Source organism: Cygnus atratus, chromosome 7, assembly GCF_013377495.2.
Source record: "Cygnus atratus isolate AKBS03 ecotype Queensland, Australia chromosome 7, CAtr_DNAZoo_HiC_assembly, whole genome shotgun sequence".
NCBI lineage: Eukaryota > Metazoa > Chordata > Aves > Anseriformes > Anatidae > Cygnus > Cygnus atratus.
The window spans coordinates 37797368-37812385 of NC_066368.1; the positions used below are offsets into that span (position 1 = coordinate 37797368).

At 37.7% G+C, this 15018-nt stretch overlaps 1 protein-coding gene across 6 annotated transcripts in view; it reads right to left on the bottom strand.

Moving 5' to 3' along the window:
- Positions 1 to 15018, bottom strand: part of SEC24C (SEC24 homolog C, COPII coat complex component) — a 34654-nt gene that overhangs the window by 4671 nt on the left and 14965 nt on the right. For all 6 annotated transcript variants that reach the window (XR_004778126.1, XR_004778131.2, XM_035543182.2 and 3 more), the window contains 13 exons: positions 14034 to 14164; positions 10848 to 10959; positions 10122 to 10249; positions 7318 to 7456; positions 5736 to 5851; positions 5284 to 5408; positions 4849 to 5040; positions 3782 to 3875; positions 2464 to 2580; positions 1818 to 1988; positions 1379 to 1475; positions 948 to 1093; positions 324 to 462 (listed from right to left, as the gene is read on the bottom strand). Coding sequence is in view for 4 of the 6 variants with exons in the window: in XM_035543182.2 (XP_035399075.1) it covers positions 324 to 462; positions 948 to 1093; positions 1379 to 1475; positions 1818 to 1988; positions 2464 to 2580; positions 3782 to 3875; positions 4849 to 5040; positions 5284 to 5408; positions 5736 to 5851; positions 7318 to 7456; positions 10122 to 10249; positions 10848 to 10959; positions 14034 to 14164 (1707 nt within the window). In the remaining 2 variants the exon portion in view is untranslated. The remainder of the gene's footprint in view (positions 1 to 323; positions 463 to 947; positions 1094 to 1378; positions 1476 to 1817; positions 1989 to 2463; positions 2581 to 3781; positions 3876 to 4848; positions 5041 to 5283; positions 5409 to 5735; positions 5852 to 7317; positions 7457 to 10121; positions 10250 to 10847; positions 10960 to 14033; positions 14165 to 15018) is intronic.

Consider the following 15018-nt stretch of genomic DNA (forward strand, 5'->3'; position numbering starts at 1 on the left):
CTTCCTGGAGGAAAAACTGGGAAGTCAAAAGAACTACTTAAACCAGTCCAAAAATAAATATGAGTTCAGACAGCTTTCAATACAAACCTCTTAAAAAATATAGATAAGATTTTGTAGGATGGATAAGCCTACATCCTCTATCTGTACCTCTTGCCCTAAACAACAATACTATAGGAAAGAGCACAAAGCTGCGATAAGTGACTGAAACATCAGGATTGCCACCTGACACTTGATGCGAAAAGACTAAATAGGTGTCACTGAATGACAACAGGCATTTTAACACAGTTAGAGGTTATGATTCTTGTTGCCATATTTAGCCTTACCGTATTTAGCCAAGTAATTGATGAGTGTGTCTGTCTCACAGTTTCGATAGAGGTCAGCAAGCTGCGTGCAGCAGTTTAGTGAGAGGTTGTGAATGCGGAGTCGTCGCTGTCCAGCACAACTTGTATATAGCAGAGCACACTGCAAAAGACAAAAATGCCAAGATATAGGAAAGTGAGGTCCTGCTACGGTAAGAAAGGCAGGGTTTGAATATACCTCATTAAAAATCAGGATTCAGATATCCGGACAAGAAAATTATGTAGAGGACTTGCACAGTAAGTTAAAAGAATATGCTAAGAATGAGTCAATGAAAGGTAACAGGCAGCAAACGTTAGCAGTCTGTATCACAGAAAGTTGTCTTTGAAAACAGATTGTGGATTGAAGCTTTCTAGGTCACCCTGAGACCATGTATTCTGAAAGGTTAGGGATATAGTAAATGACATAAAGAATGCACAGTTCCTTGAGTGTCTAATAATTCAGCTTTAGAGCGATAATCATCCTCTTCTGCAACTGGCACACTCCTGCAGTTTGTCTTCGGTTCTTGTTTTGATACATTTTTGTTGACAGTTTTCAATTGTTAACTGCCTTCCTTTTTCTATGAAAGCCTTCACCCTTCCCTGCCTCACCTGAAGGAGTGCACCACTGTCTTCACTCAGTTTGTCATCATGCTTGAATTCCACTGTGATGGTTTTATCACAGTCCAAACCTGCCATCTCTACGTCAGTTGTGTTGCTCATATAGAAAGCTCCAAAAAAGTCAGTTGCTCGAATGCCTACAAAACAAGGATACATGATAAGTGAGCTGCACTTTTCAATAGAATAACAAGACAGCCTTTAGCGCCCTGAAAATCCTGTCACTAGGGACACTAATTATCTTGACAGATTTCAACAGGAATTTTTGTTCACTCTTGACAAAGTGCTTAAAAGTTCAAAGCTGTAAGACAGCTTTTTGCATAGCCTAATCTCAAAAGTTTTAAATTAGGGGAAAAATCTGTTACTTCCCATGTGATATACTTAAAATAGTGAATTTATTAAGACTCATTCATGCTAACACCCACCTGTGCTTGTGCGTACTCTCATCACAGCATCAAATCCCACTTCTTTCTGGACATCTCTTCTCAAGTCATTCAGGAACCTATCCTGGTCTGTCTCCAGCTAAAACACAATCAGTAATTCATGTTTCACTATAAATCAGAGCTGCTCCATAAATCAAAATTAAAAAAAAGACACCACCTGCAGTTTTACTCTAAAAATCAGCTCAGTGCCATATTAATATAATGTCATGCTAAAAGTTAACAGCATAGCTTGTTGTTCTTGTTCACAGAGATTGTGTAAAGACAAAGCTAACAAAATCATTTTGGTGAAAAACTTGAAGTAGCATTTTTATCTCCCAAGAAGTACTTGTTTGCTATGATTTACACAACAAAAAAAGAACTGGCAACTAAAGAGTAACTTTTACTCAAATCAAATACCAGCCTGACTCAATGGAGCTCTTACCTGGAAATATGCATACTTATAAATGGAGCCTCCTGTCTGGTAAGTTACTATGCCTAGCGTTGCCACATCCAAATACTGGTTTGGAAATAGGAACAGATCCACACAGCAGCCCTGGGCCACACAGTCCTTAGCCAAGTTGTTGTAGAAGCTTGTCTGAGGTTGAAACAAAGTCTAAGAAAGGAAGTCAGAGATGAGATCAAAAATTTGTGCTAAGAGAAGGAAAGCGAGAGACAGATTATAATCACAGGAAAAAAACACATATAACACTTCAAGTCTATTCTGCGAAATTCAGATTATACGACATTTCTTCCTGACCCTGCCTTTGAAAATGACTGTAATGCCATAAAAATTACTACACATCTTGCATTAATCCTAAATTCTGCATGTTTACTTTAACACATCATCTATAGTATTTTATCCTGTGTAAGAATATAGATCTACTTCCTCTTCTTATACCAGAGCTATTCTTATGATGTCAACTCTACACAGCTGTGCCTGAGAACAGCCAATGAAGTGTAATGTTAAAAGATATTAGCTGTGATGGTTACACTGCATGCTACCCTTCTCATTCTTTCAATGATACTTCAGAGCTATTTTATCCCATAAGGAGCATAATGTAGAAATGAATCATAAGCGTCGTTATTACCTTCTCCTTATCTGTGTTGATCAGTTTCTTATCGTCCCTGTTCTTTAACTTCCCTGGGGCCTCTGCAATGGGCAGAGAGGTATGGAAAATGAAGAGCTTGCCAGCACACTCAGCTGCCTACAGAAAAGAGGGGTGAAATTGCTCAAGTTAGAAACATTTAATAAAAACCTTCGGGCCAAAACGTGATTCAAGAACACACATCCACGCATCTTTATTACTTCATTTCTTTATGTCAAGAAGGTACTACACAGGCTCAGTAATCACTCGGCTACATTAGTGGTACCCATCACAGGGAGCACAACTTGATGATCTGTTACAGAAAAGGAAGTTTCAGTTCTACTGGACCTGTGCTAGCTCCATGGCAGGGAGAGAAGGTCTGGCTTTAAGGAGACAAAGAGCAGTAAATTCTCTAAAAGCAGAACTCAGCTACAACAAGTTTTGCACAAATGAGTTAGATTGCTTTCTCTGATTTACAGCTACTGAATTTGTGGGAATAAGGCAAGTCACAGAAATGGAAAAGGATGTCAATCTGACTTTCAAAAGATCATTAATTTTAAATCAATAGTCTACGTAAACTCCAGCCAATGTTTAGTAGGTTATTTTCTCTGATACATACAGTAAGCAATCAATTCGTAGTTTGAATTGCTTCTTGACTGAAGTAGTTACCAAACCTGAGTTTAGGGGAGACTTCTAAGGACTTATATGACAGACAAATTAAGTTATAAGAACAGATTTGGGTGGAATCATACAGGAAATCCATTTGATCAATACATACAAGTCTGAGTTAGGTCACACATGCAATTACCTGAAGTACTGGAATGGAAGAACTTTTGGAAAATTTTACTGGTATGTAATAAAATTTTACACACTGGTATGGACAACTTCAACAGATTGCATTCTCTCCTTTTATTTAAATTTATACCAGAGCTTCCAGCACAGGATTAGAAAGACACCGTGTTACAGAACTCCTTCTAAATGACATATGAAGGAGTTCAGCACCTGGTTTTAACACTGGAAGGTCTCTTCTGTAGGTTCTGGAAACTGTTCAAAGCAAAAATGCTGCCAGGTCACCAAGATTAAGCCTCATTTCTTGTACTCTGAGCAAAAATGCTTTAAAAAAATTACGTAGAGAAGAGATAGCTGGCTACAAAGAACTGGAGGTACCTGCACTTTAACGGGCCAAGTACTCCCTATATGTAGCACATCTACCACAAGGAGACTTACTAAAAGCTTTAGAACTCTTAGTAGAGAATAATGGAACATTAACTTCAGAGTACTCAGCAGACTGAAAGTTTGCTATGACATTGCATTTACCAACCTTCAGCGCTTCCAGTCCTGCTTGAATCACAGGTCCAAAAACAGTTTCTGTTTCTCTGGTGTCTGCAAACATTTCTGGAATCTGGTCCAGCAAACTAGCAAAGAAAAAGGAGGAATTCAGGAAGATTCTATAGAAGTGGTAAAGCCACAGTTTTAGTTCAATTAGTTGTTGACCTATGAGACTGAGGTGGTTTAAACAGAAGTCCCTAACATGTCTATGTTTTCAGAAGATACATTTTTTTGTGTTTTTTTTTTTTTTAAACACAGTATTTGCCATCCCATTGCTTATGTGTGAAAAAACTCATACTTCAATAGCTGTTCGTGCTCTTTTAATATATTCCCATGCATATTGCTAGGTAAACTCTTATGAAAGACTAGCAACACTTCGCCTCTGTTTGCCAAACATCCTATGTGCTATTCAAAGATTAATAGACTTAATTCACAGATTTGTACTTGCTCTTGTTAATGCACTACAGAACAGGCAGGTAATTTTTGTTCACAACATGAACTGTGTCTAGTTCCCAAAACCTACTTACCTACACACCATAGTTCAATTGCAATTCAAGTATAGTGTTAGATAGCTTGCCAAAATTTTGTTAATTTCTTTCTTTCCTTCTAGATTTTACCTTCTCTATCCTGCTCATTCAATTTTTTCCATTGAACCAAAATCAGACACCATTGTTGTTTTAGTTTATAAGTTACCTGGGCATCTGTCTTAAAGATAATGATTCAGTATTCCTACAACTTTCACTCTCCACTATTTTATTTTTTTTCCCTCCCCTAGAAAGACACTTCTGCACTAAATCCCATTACATATAGCCTCTGCCAAGCTGGTCTAGAAGCCAAATAAACCCTTACACCCCATGAATTTTCCCATCCTCCTTTGTCAGTTTCATCTCAAAGAGTACAGGAAAACACTAAGAAGTCACTGTAGTGACTGAAGTCACTGTAGTGACTTCTAGGCGCATAACGCAACAAATAAGCAGTGAACATGACACTTTTAAATGAAACACTTGAGTCTACCAAACAAAATGTTTACTCTACACAACATAATTCAGTTTCTGTTACCTGATAATAACTGTCCTGGACTCGTTCACATTCACCAGGAAACCATCAAGGAGTGGCACAAACATGTCCGCCACATCTGAGACAACCATCATTTGTGGCTGCGCCAATGAGCTCTTCACGTTATAGAAGTGTAATACCTTGTTGTAAGTGACAAAGCCTACTCGAATGGCTGATTCTTCCACGTTTCCTTCTCTGTAAGAGACATACTTCTAAGTAGATGGCAAAATCATTACACAGAATCCAACACAATAAGGGGTAAAGGAGAAAAAAAAAGGAAGGAAAAACCTTTCAGCTAGAAAGGTACTCAGATGTCCTGCTTGATCTCTTTGCAAACAAAAGCTTGACAGGATTTTTTTTTTTTAACCCCTGGCTTTTTTAAAAAGGAGAAAGTGAGTTTCCCCCGTTTCAACTGGCTACAATAGTACACATACATACCTGGGCAGGTAATCTAGGAGTGACTTCAATTCTTCACATATTAGCCTCACTAAGCCACTCTTCACAGCATTGTAAGACACATCAATCATGAAAATGAAAGCAGGTGGACTAGGAAATTTGTTATTCTGTGGAAGAGGGCGAAGAAGTCACATTAAGGCCATGTAACGCAAACCACAACAGCTCTATAACATGGACAAACAAATGCTGGTCAAAACTCTAATAGTATTCATGTACTTTTCACTCATGAGAAGTGATTGTTTCTTCAGATTAGTTTCACATTCCTGCCCATCTAACAGAAATTTAAGTGCACTGCGCTTGAAATAGAGCACTGCTATGTACCCTGACAAATTTTGGTATCTCTCAACAAACAGCAGATGACTTTTTTTTTTTTTCAGAAAACGTTTGGTTTTTATTTATAAGCAAAACACAGTAATTAACACATACTACTGTACCTTGCAGTAGTCAACTGTTGCCAGAAACTCATAGGACCCCAATGATAACTCAGGTCTATCATAGAAGTCTACTCGCTTTCCAGTGTGATCCAAATGCTGGAAGTAGTGAGATGGCACTGGGGAAGGAAAAAACATGAAGTTCAGTGACAAACCATAATAAGCACTGTCACAGATGGTTCAAATAGAACTCCTGGAAAAATAGCTAGCTAGACCTCTGTGCTACCATTCAAGTATTACAAGGAATATTGATGCAATTGAAAGTATCATTAAATCCAAGAAATACAAATGAACTGCTTCCAATTTGTCTTATGCACCAGGTGACATTACAGTCACTATTGTATTTTTCTTGAATCTTTTACATTCTGATTTTTTATTTCATATCAGAAAGGTCACTGCAACATGCACGTTGAGTTTTCTGAGTGATTTAGTCCAAAAGGAAAAAAAAATTGTTGCTACTTGTAAAAGTAGTAACAAATGACTTGCAATAGAATTTGCTACAAGCTACAGGCTTCACTATTACTGAGACAGTTCAGACATACCAAAAAACTGAGCCCCTCCTTTTATTATGAGTTATTCAAAGCAATCAAAGTTTCAACAGTTCTGAAGAACACTGTGATACCATTAACACTGTATATGTAAACAGATATCACTCTCTACTCTCTAAGTACATATCCAGTACAAGCTAATTACTTGATTTCTTTTTCACAGAAAACAGGAATTGCTCTGAAGCATTAGGTACAACTACATTAGATTTTCACAACATCTCGTATTATCCCTCCCTTTTATACACCTGCTCAGTTGTTGCAGGTACAGCCATTCATACAGCTGCTGAGTGAATGTTTATGGAACGCATGCAGACCGAAAAAAAAAAATCAAGGAGTTTTTGGTTTTTTTAGAACTGACCACTTTTAGCCCTAGTCAGCTTCCTATTTTGGTTTGCCATGGACCTATACAAACAGTTGTACAGCATAACTGAGGTGATGAGATCAAACAGTCCATTAAAAGCCATCAGTGCTACCAAATGAAACACTCAAAAACAAGTTCCTTGTACCCCGCATTTCCACAGTACATACAAACCAGATCTACAGACATCATAAGCAGCATACAATGACTTCTGCTTAAGAGGGAGCATGTTTTGTATTGATTTAGAAGAGCAGTGAAGATAAACTGGCATATATTGAATACTCCTATTCGACTGTAGCAGATCTACCTACAATCTCATCTCTAAGCAGTGTCCAAACAGGCTTTGTGAGCAAGAAAAAAATCCTAACTCATGCTACTAACTAGATATTCATCTCAATAACAAATAATTTCTCAGAACACTATACATCATGCAACAAGTACCTCACATTAAAACATTTGGTATGATAAAACTACAAAACATAAGCACCTGCTTAATTTGAACATCATTTAATAACTGAGCAGTGAACATGTTTTAATCATTTTTTTCCAACAGTAAACACATTACAGCATAGTATACATTAGATATGACCGTAACATGATTAAGATTCATTTCTTCACATCTTTTTTTTGAAGATCACTACAGTAGTGCCTATGGGCTAGTTTTCAGAAGAAGCCTTACCCTCAGTGACACAGCTGCAGAAACAGCACTGGAACCTCCTTCCACCCTCAATAAACTGCATAAAAGGGCACATGTAGGCCTTGCACCTATTACATCGGACAGGACCAGATTCTCCATGATCTACTAAATAAGGAAGGGTCTGTGGAAACAAAAAAAAAACAAAGAAAAAGGTCACGTGAGGATGAGAAATAAGTGACCACATATACTGCAAAGCTTAAAACTATTTCCTTGTAAATTGTATAGAATTTAGCATTTTTGGCAGCTGTGGGAGAGAGTGCAGGGGAAGCCTGAACAAGTATTTTACAAGTATTTTTCAGCTCAAGCTATTAACACAGCAGTTCCTTTCTGGGCTGCAGTCATTAATGGGCTATCCCACTTACACACAAAGAAGTACTTGGGCATGGTGCTGCACCACCTTATATAGTAGCCTGCTTGAGGAGCATGAGCTCTAGCAGGAAAGCCACGCTGCACAGCACAGATGGATCCCAAGTGAACACTGAAGACCGAAGCCATGCTAACAATGGCTGTGATAACATCATGGGAGCGAACACACAATTTCCACCTCACTCCAGGTTGATTTTTTTTTAAAAGCAATTCTTTACCTCCTATGTTTTTCCCTTGTAAAAAAAAAAACTTTTTTTTTTTGACAAAATAGAAGCCAGTCACTACATTCCACAAATTCAAGAATTTAAAGCATCCAGATTATCTTAAAAATTTTTAATGGTTAAAACTTATTTTTGAAGTTCTCCATGAAATACAACATATCCTTATGTTCTGCTTGTCTTCACACCACTGTGTAATTTTAAAGGACTTGTTATCATGTAGTGATACCATTTTTCAACTATTACTGGCAATATAGTCTATTTGCAGCCAAACCAGAGTAAGATGCTTGGCAACTTCTTCAGCTTTTTAACCTCAGAATGAGCAAAAGCACTTTAAAATGATTAAGACAGAGCTTTTGCAAGCTACATTCACAGTTCAAGACACCTTTCAGTAACTAAGAATCTAGCTCAAGATGTTTAATTACTTTTAAACTATGACATTTAAGGTGTTCAATTTTAATTCTTCCAGGCACCGTAAACCTCTGACCATTTTTAAGAAAGAATGTATTCCTTGAGCGTAAGTTGAACAAATGCCCTTGACACTTCTTTCTTCTTCATGCTGCAGATGTATCAGATTTCTCATTCACCCCCACTAGTCATTTATTGACAATACAATGGCTTTGCTGTCTGTGTGTCTCAGTTCCTACCCACCAGGCTGACCTCCTCTGAGGAAACAAAATTTCAAGTTTTCTGATTGCTAGGCAATATTAGTATTAAGTTTCCACACAATAAGCCTCTCCCCCCCCCCAGCCCCCTGCCAAAATAAGCAGTACTGTACATAACTTGCTAATGACCACTTACTACCAGAAGGCACACAGATACTTCTTACTAAAACTCCCAAGTTTTCCTTTCTGAACTGTGTATTAACATAGGGCAAAGGCCCTGTATCTTGCAAGCAGATGCTGAATTTTCATAGGTTCTAGATTTATCCACATGTTGCATTTTCACCAGTCCTATTTATCCTCTTACTACTGATATGTTAAACGTTAGCTCTATTTACAGTCCTATTGCTCTCAACAGCTGAGCCTACATCTATCAGAAGGGCTCCTCCACAGGGAGTTTGCCCTTGCCATAAAGATCTTCCTAATACTGGAAGCTCACCAATCTCCAGGACAATTTTCCCATCCTAGACATGTTTTTTCTGGATATCCTAAGTGTCTGTTCATAGCATAAACACACCATGAGAGCTAATAGCTAGTTTGTGAAACTTGTCTGAAAACGCACCCCCAGGTTTCTCAAGAAAGATCACATTTGCCTATTGCTCTCCTTTTAAACTCCAGCCAAATACAGAAATTAATTTCAGAACTCAGTTTTATCACAAACTAATTTTCAGAATCCAAATCATAGTTTAGGAACATTAGTCAAATGAAACAAAAACCACCCTTAAACACCAGAAAACATTGCTTTCTTCATGAGAAAGTTCAGTTTAACAAGGCAGAGAACACTGCAAACATATTAAAATTTCACAAGCATATTTGTCTTTATGTTACTGCTCTAAGTAAACTAATGCTACACAGTAACCAGAGTATTTGCCATACTTTTAATACAGTTTCCAGCTCTCATATTCTCAAAGCTTTTATCTTCTCAGCAACCAGATAGAGTAGGTAAAAGGCTGGCTAGCTAGCCACATATGACACCTAGAAGGAAACAAGAGGTGCACAGAGCAAGTGCAGAAATTCAAGTGCAGTTCAGCAGAGCCTGGAACTCAGTCTCACGCTGTCAGTTATCCCACACAGTGCTGTGCACGGACACAACATTAGGCAGCTTAACCAGCACTGCTTGATACATTCTCATCCCATTCCACAACTTGATGTCCTAGAAAACAATATCAGTGATTTGTTACCATTTCAATACTGCAGACCAAGAAAGAAATTGAGATCAACTCTAAGTGCACACATTTATTAGCATCCTAGTATTTTGGTCATTTGGTCAGAATGATGCTTGACAGTTACTGCAAAAAAGAAAGCTGAGATTCTCATAGCAATCAAAATATTAAATGTTTTGAACACAATGTTCTTTTGCCTTACAGATCTCTACCACACACTTGTGAGAGAACCAACATTTACCTAGGCTTTGTTACTTAAACATGCCTACTGTTGAAAGTCAAACAAGGTTATCTGTAAAATACGAACATCTAATAGCATTCTCCTGATGAGTTCAGATTGCATACAGTGCGTGTGTGACTTCACATACAGTTCTCACCTCATCTGGGGGTAGGGTAGCCAGTGGTTTTATGACAGCAGCTAGAGGAACTTGGGACTGTTTGGCCATATCTGATGTGCAGGGAATATTGTACGATGTACATCTTATATAGCGGGGGCTTGCGTTACCTGGAGAACAAAGGAAAAAATGCCAACAAATTTCAGTAAAGTTTATATTAAGAACAGAAATCAAGATAGCTTCAGTTTTGCTGAAGAGTCACAGAATAAGAATGTATCTAAAAAAAAAAGACATAAAACTTAATTCCCAACCAAAAGCCTCTTTACAACTAACTATGCATAATAAAAGCCCTTAACTCAAAACAAGTTACTTTGACTCCATATCAACTTCACCTCTAAAGTATTCCCATTCCACTCTTTTTGCAGACTAAATCATACTATGGGCAAAGATCTCAACTCAGACATTTCTGATGTTTGATTTTATAAGTCTGGCTGAAGAGCAAAGCACTTGATTACAGAACTGGATTCTGAAGTTTTAAGGAAGCTTAAAATCTCCAAATAAATTCATGGGAAATAAAAAGATTAAATTCTTTCTCTATAAAATCCATGAACCAAATGGCATCCCATTCATACTTAAAGACAGTGTTTCCAGTCCAATTCAAATGATATTACTAGTAAATTTCAGTTCTGACCTGAATGATTAAAGACAATTCTGCCACTTTTTTAGGCTTGCGTTCATTGTTTTAATTCATTGTTAAAAATATTTTACCTTGATCCTTGACCAAGAAATTGGTAGTAACGAGCGGTGGGACCTGTCCTCTTACTCCAGTGACAAATGGTTCTGATCCACGGTTACTTCTGTCATCTTCAATCACTTGAATCTATGATTGAATAAAACATCACATTAATCTTTGGAGGCTTGGTTTCAAAGTACTATAAAATATAAAACTTGCATCTGTAAGACAGTGAAAAGGGATCCTGAGGCAAACACCACTAGCTCTAAAAATAAAAGGTCTACGGCAAGCAGGTTTTGTCAAGCAGTCACCTCTCAGCTGGATTTCAATTATTACTGAATGACTAACAATAAAATACAAATGGTATTTTCCCCAAGTATTGAGTAGTAGCATACTTTGTGTTTTAAGGCCTAATCTGAACTCATAAAAAGCAAACTTAGGTCAAGAAAGGATTTTTTTGCTAGTGTTTCCGTTTACTAGTCCTAGCCAAATTAAAATCAGAAGCTTCTTTAAGCCTCAGGGTGAAGTTCTATACATGACCTGACTTTTCCTTTCTGTTGTGCTCCCACTGCTTTCATAGCATGCATTTATTTTCATCCACTGCAGCTCTGACCTAAGGACATGCTTGCCAGCTCAACTGTAAATCTTTATTGCACTGTAGTGCTCAAGAATTTATGATTTGAATTCTGGGGATGAGGAAAGTGAAGTTTCACTAGAGCTGAAAATGATTCAAGCTTAAACTTCACAAAAGCGGAAAACTGCCAAAAATTGTAAATTTCTTACAATTTCAATTTCTTCATTAATGCAAATGTACTTAAGAAAACAGAAACGCATCAGTTTTACTTGACTAAAATATCCATAAGAACAGAAGATTGTTCTTACACGTTTTTAACTACCTTTACCATTCCAGTGCTTGAATCTAAGCATTAAAGCCAGCGGCTGTTTTGCCACCAAACACACATACCTTTGTTTAGAGTCAAATCACAAAATGCGGAATTTTGCACAGCAAAACTTCTACCCTCTCACTATGGCTTCCAAGGAGCCAGCAAAAACACCACCCATAGCATCAGACAGTGACTTCTAGGATAAATCTAGTTCTATCTCAAAAGCCTACAGACTGATTGACATTTGTGACTTCACTGCTTGTAGCTGTTTTATGTTGTATGACCAAATTTGGTTAAACAACGAAGAATTGATACAAGGGTCATTGCTTTTTTTTTTTCTTCCAATGCAAAAGGTAGCTGCTTTTTCTTTAGGTAGAGTTCTCTAGACATAACCACTCTATTTTCAAAATCAAAATGTAACGGTTATGTATGAGCAGATAATGAAAGAATGTTTATGGCTCCCCGGACCTCATATTAGTCAACTAAGAGATTTACAGGAATTAACATACAAACAAAAATAGTTTCTCCTCAGTTTTAGAGTTTCGAAGCACTAGCCCAGTACCGGTATCAACAAGAACTGTAATCAAATTCTGCTTAGAACTGGTAGAAGACATGGCTACAAAGGCTCATGCTGTGTGTATGTTAACATGGGATGTGCTATACGGACAATTATACCGATGGCTTACACTGAAAATGCCAGTTGGAACCTGACGGAGATATTTTAAGGATCAGAAAAGTAAAGGGGAGACATTCTTCATGATCTGTTTCTGCAACGATCTGCTTTCTATTGCCTCACCAGTCATCACAGAAGAGAAGATTTTGAACAACCTCTTGTGGTGTTATGATACTCATTTTGATAAGGCAAACAGAAGACAGCAAGGAAAGGATAAAGGATTAATGATGGAGGGTTAGTGAGGTGAAGGTCAGCTATCAGGCATGCACAGATAGATGGTCACCAACACAGAGACTACAATTGACATAGATACAGCACTTACTGGACTAGGAATTGCGTCTGGGTCTATTCTGTGCCTGGGTTTCTGCTGGGGTGGCAGCTCATTAAGTTGCTTTATTATTTTTTGTTTTTTAAATAAAGAGTGCCACAAAAAAAAAAGAAAAGAAAAAAAGAAGAGAAGAGAATAATAAAACAAAGAGTAACAGTGTTACTTCTCTCTACCCAAACTTGTAGCACTGGAATTAGGTATTTGGACATTGGCTCATGCAACAAGAAACACCAGCTTCTGCAGCATACACTGAACCTAAAAATCAGTCTTGAGGTTGTATCGGGCCTGGGCACCGAACACATTGCTAACAGACGTAGTGGCTCACGTGCTCATTTCGGTTAGAAATTGGGGATTTACGTTTTAAGAACATGCTGAAATGAAGGTAACTGATACAAGCCATTTGAGATTTCATTTAGTGGGAGAGAAGAGAAGCAGACAAGCAATTACAAGTTTTTATATTCCACGTAAAAAAATTTGCAGTCCCAGGCCTTGCATAAACCTGGAGTCTAAACAGCTCACCATTTCTGAATAGCAGTAATTTTGAATAGCAACAGTCAAGACCTCAGCTGTAACTCAAAACTAATTTTTTTTTTTAATAGTTTTTAAGTAAACTGATTTTAAGCACTGTCCTGGAAATGCTTCCTGTTATCAAATGATTGTAGCCTTCTGAGACAACAGAACAATATCAGGAGCAGTGGAAGGAACAGCACAGCAGACTAGGGGCAACAATGCTCCCAGGCTTAGTATTACTCATCATTGTCAATCATCACACATCATTGCTCCTCTTTTCTGAGACTCCATTCTAAAAGATAATTCTAATTTGAGAAGTTGCCCATATTTGACTGAAGTAGTGTCCTGACTTAATGACCCAAAGAAAGCTAACCAGCTCTTTGACAGAGTAGGGGAAAAAGGAAAAGAAAAGCACTACAACCATCTCCTATGAACCATACTTTAAACCTGGAACATACAGTTCATAGCTTGCCACCTCAAAACCAGCAATTAGTTCACCTTGGAAAGTAGTTGAGCAGGAATTCAGAAATGGTCAAGCAAGTATAATCAAAGCCCTCCAGGATCTCCAAAACATAAACCATAACATGGTACAGAAGACCACCTGAGAAATTAGAGCAGTGATTTACATATGCAATGCCTTTCTTTAGTCTTCTGGGCTTATTCATAAGAAATGACTGAAGCTTGGATATACTAGGGAAAAGCAAGCAGGAAAATATACTGCTGTTCTTTGAAAGAAGAAACCTGCTTTCAGCTCTGGACTTTGTCAGTTCTGTTTAACATAAAGACACTATGGGAGAGTTCACACTAAAGAACAAAGTAGGCTTACAGGGCTAGGAATGGAATCTGGATCCAAGCGCTTTGGTGGAGGTGGTGGTCCAGGCTGACTTCCATAATTTGGTGTTCCTGGATAAGCTCCTCCATAGTTTGGTTGGGGGCCCCTCACCTGTTCAAAGGAACCTTACAAGAAAGAAACAATGGAATCAAACATTAGCTAACATGAGGCAATTCCTCATCAAGCACCTCCCATTTTTCCTTTCTTCAAAAAAAAAAAAAAAACAAGAAGTTGCAACAGGAAACTACACGCTTTTCAGTCAATTAGGTTTAAACACATTTATCAATGTTTCAACTCAGTACATCTCTAACAATGATCCGACAAACAGACACAGTCTTCCTTAAAACCAGATTTAAAGAAACACTGTGTTTTAAGACTAACGTAACTAGTTTTAAAATATATGATTAAACCATGCATTAAGATAATGTACTATGAATATTCAGGTTGAGCTGCAGAACTGCCTAATAGAAAGCGCACACAGAACAGCCAAATAGCCAGCAGATGACCCATAATGCCTCAAACTCGAGTTATGCAAGGATTTCTCTCAGGCAGTTTTGTACTGCCTGAAAGCACAGTAATAAGTTAACACATGACAACTTCTTTTGTTTTGTAACTCATGGAAGTAATTTCACATCACATTACACAATTCCAGTCAATTACGGAATAACATTGTGATTCACCCCACAAGTGTTTTTACAGTTCATAGCAATTTGGACAGATGTTTAAACAAGTAATTTACCTGGCTACTTTTGCAAGGCTGCATGTGGGGGACAGGATTTTCAATCCTGACACTTGCACATGATTACTTTATCCTAGCTATCTGCAAACATTATTGATTAAAAATCAGCCAAAACTGTTTTATAATCCAGAAAGTTCAAGTGATATTACTTCTGAGCACACATGAAATGTGAAGGGTTTTACAAGGAGAAAAATCCAGCTTTGTGAATTAAAGAAGAAAAAGTTGCAACTCCTTTTCAAT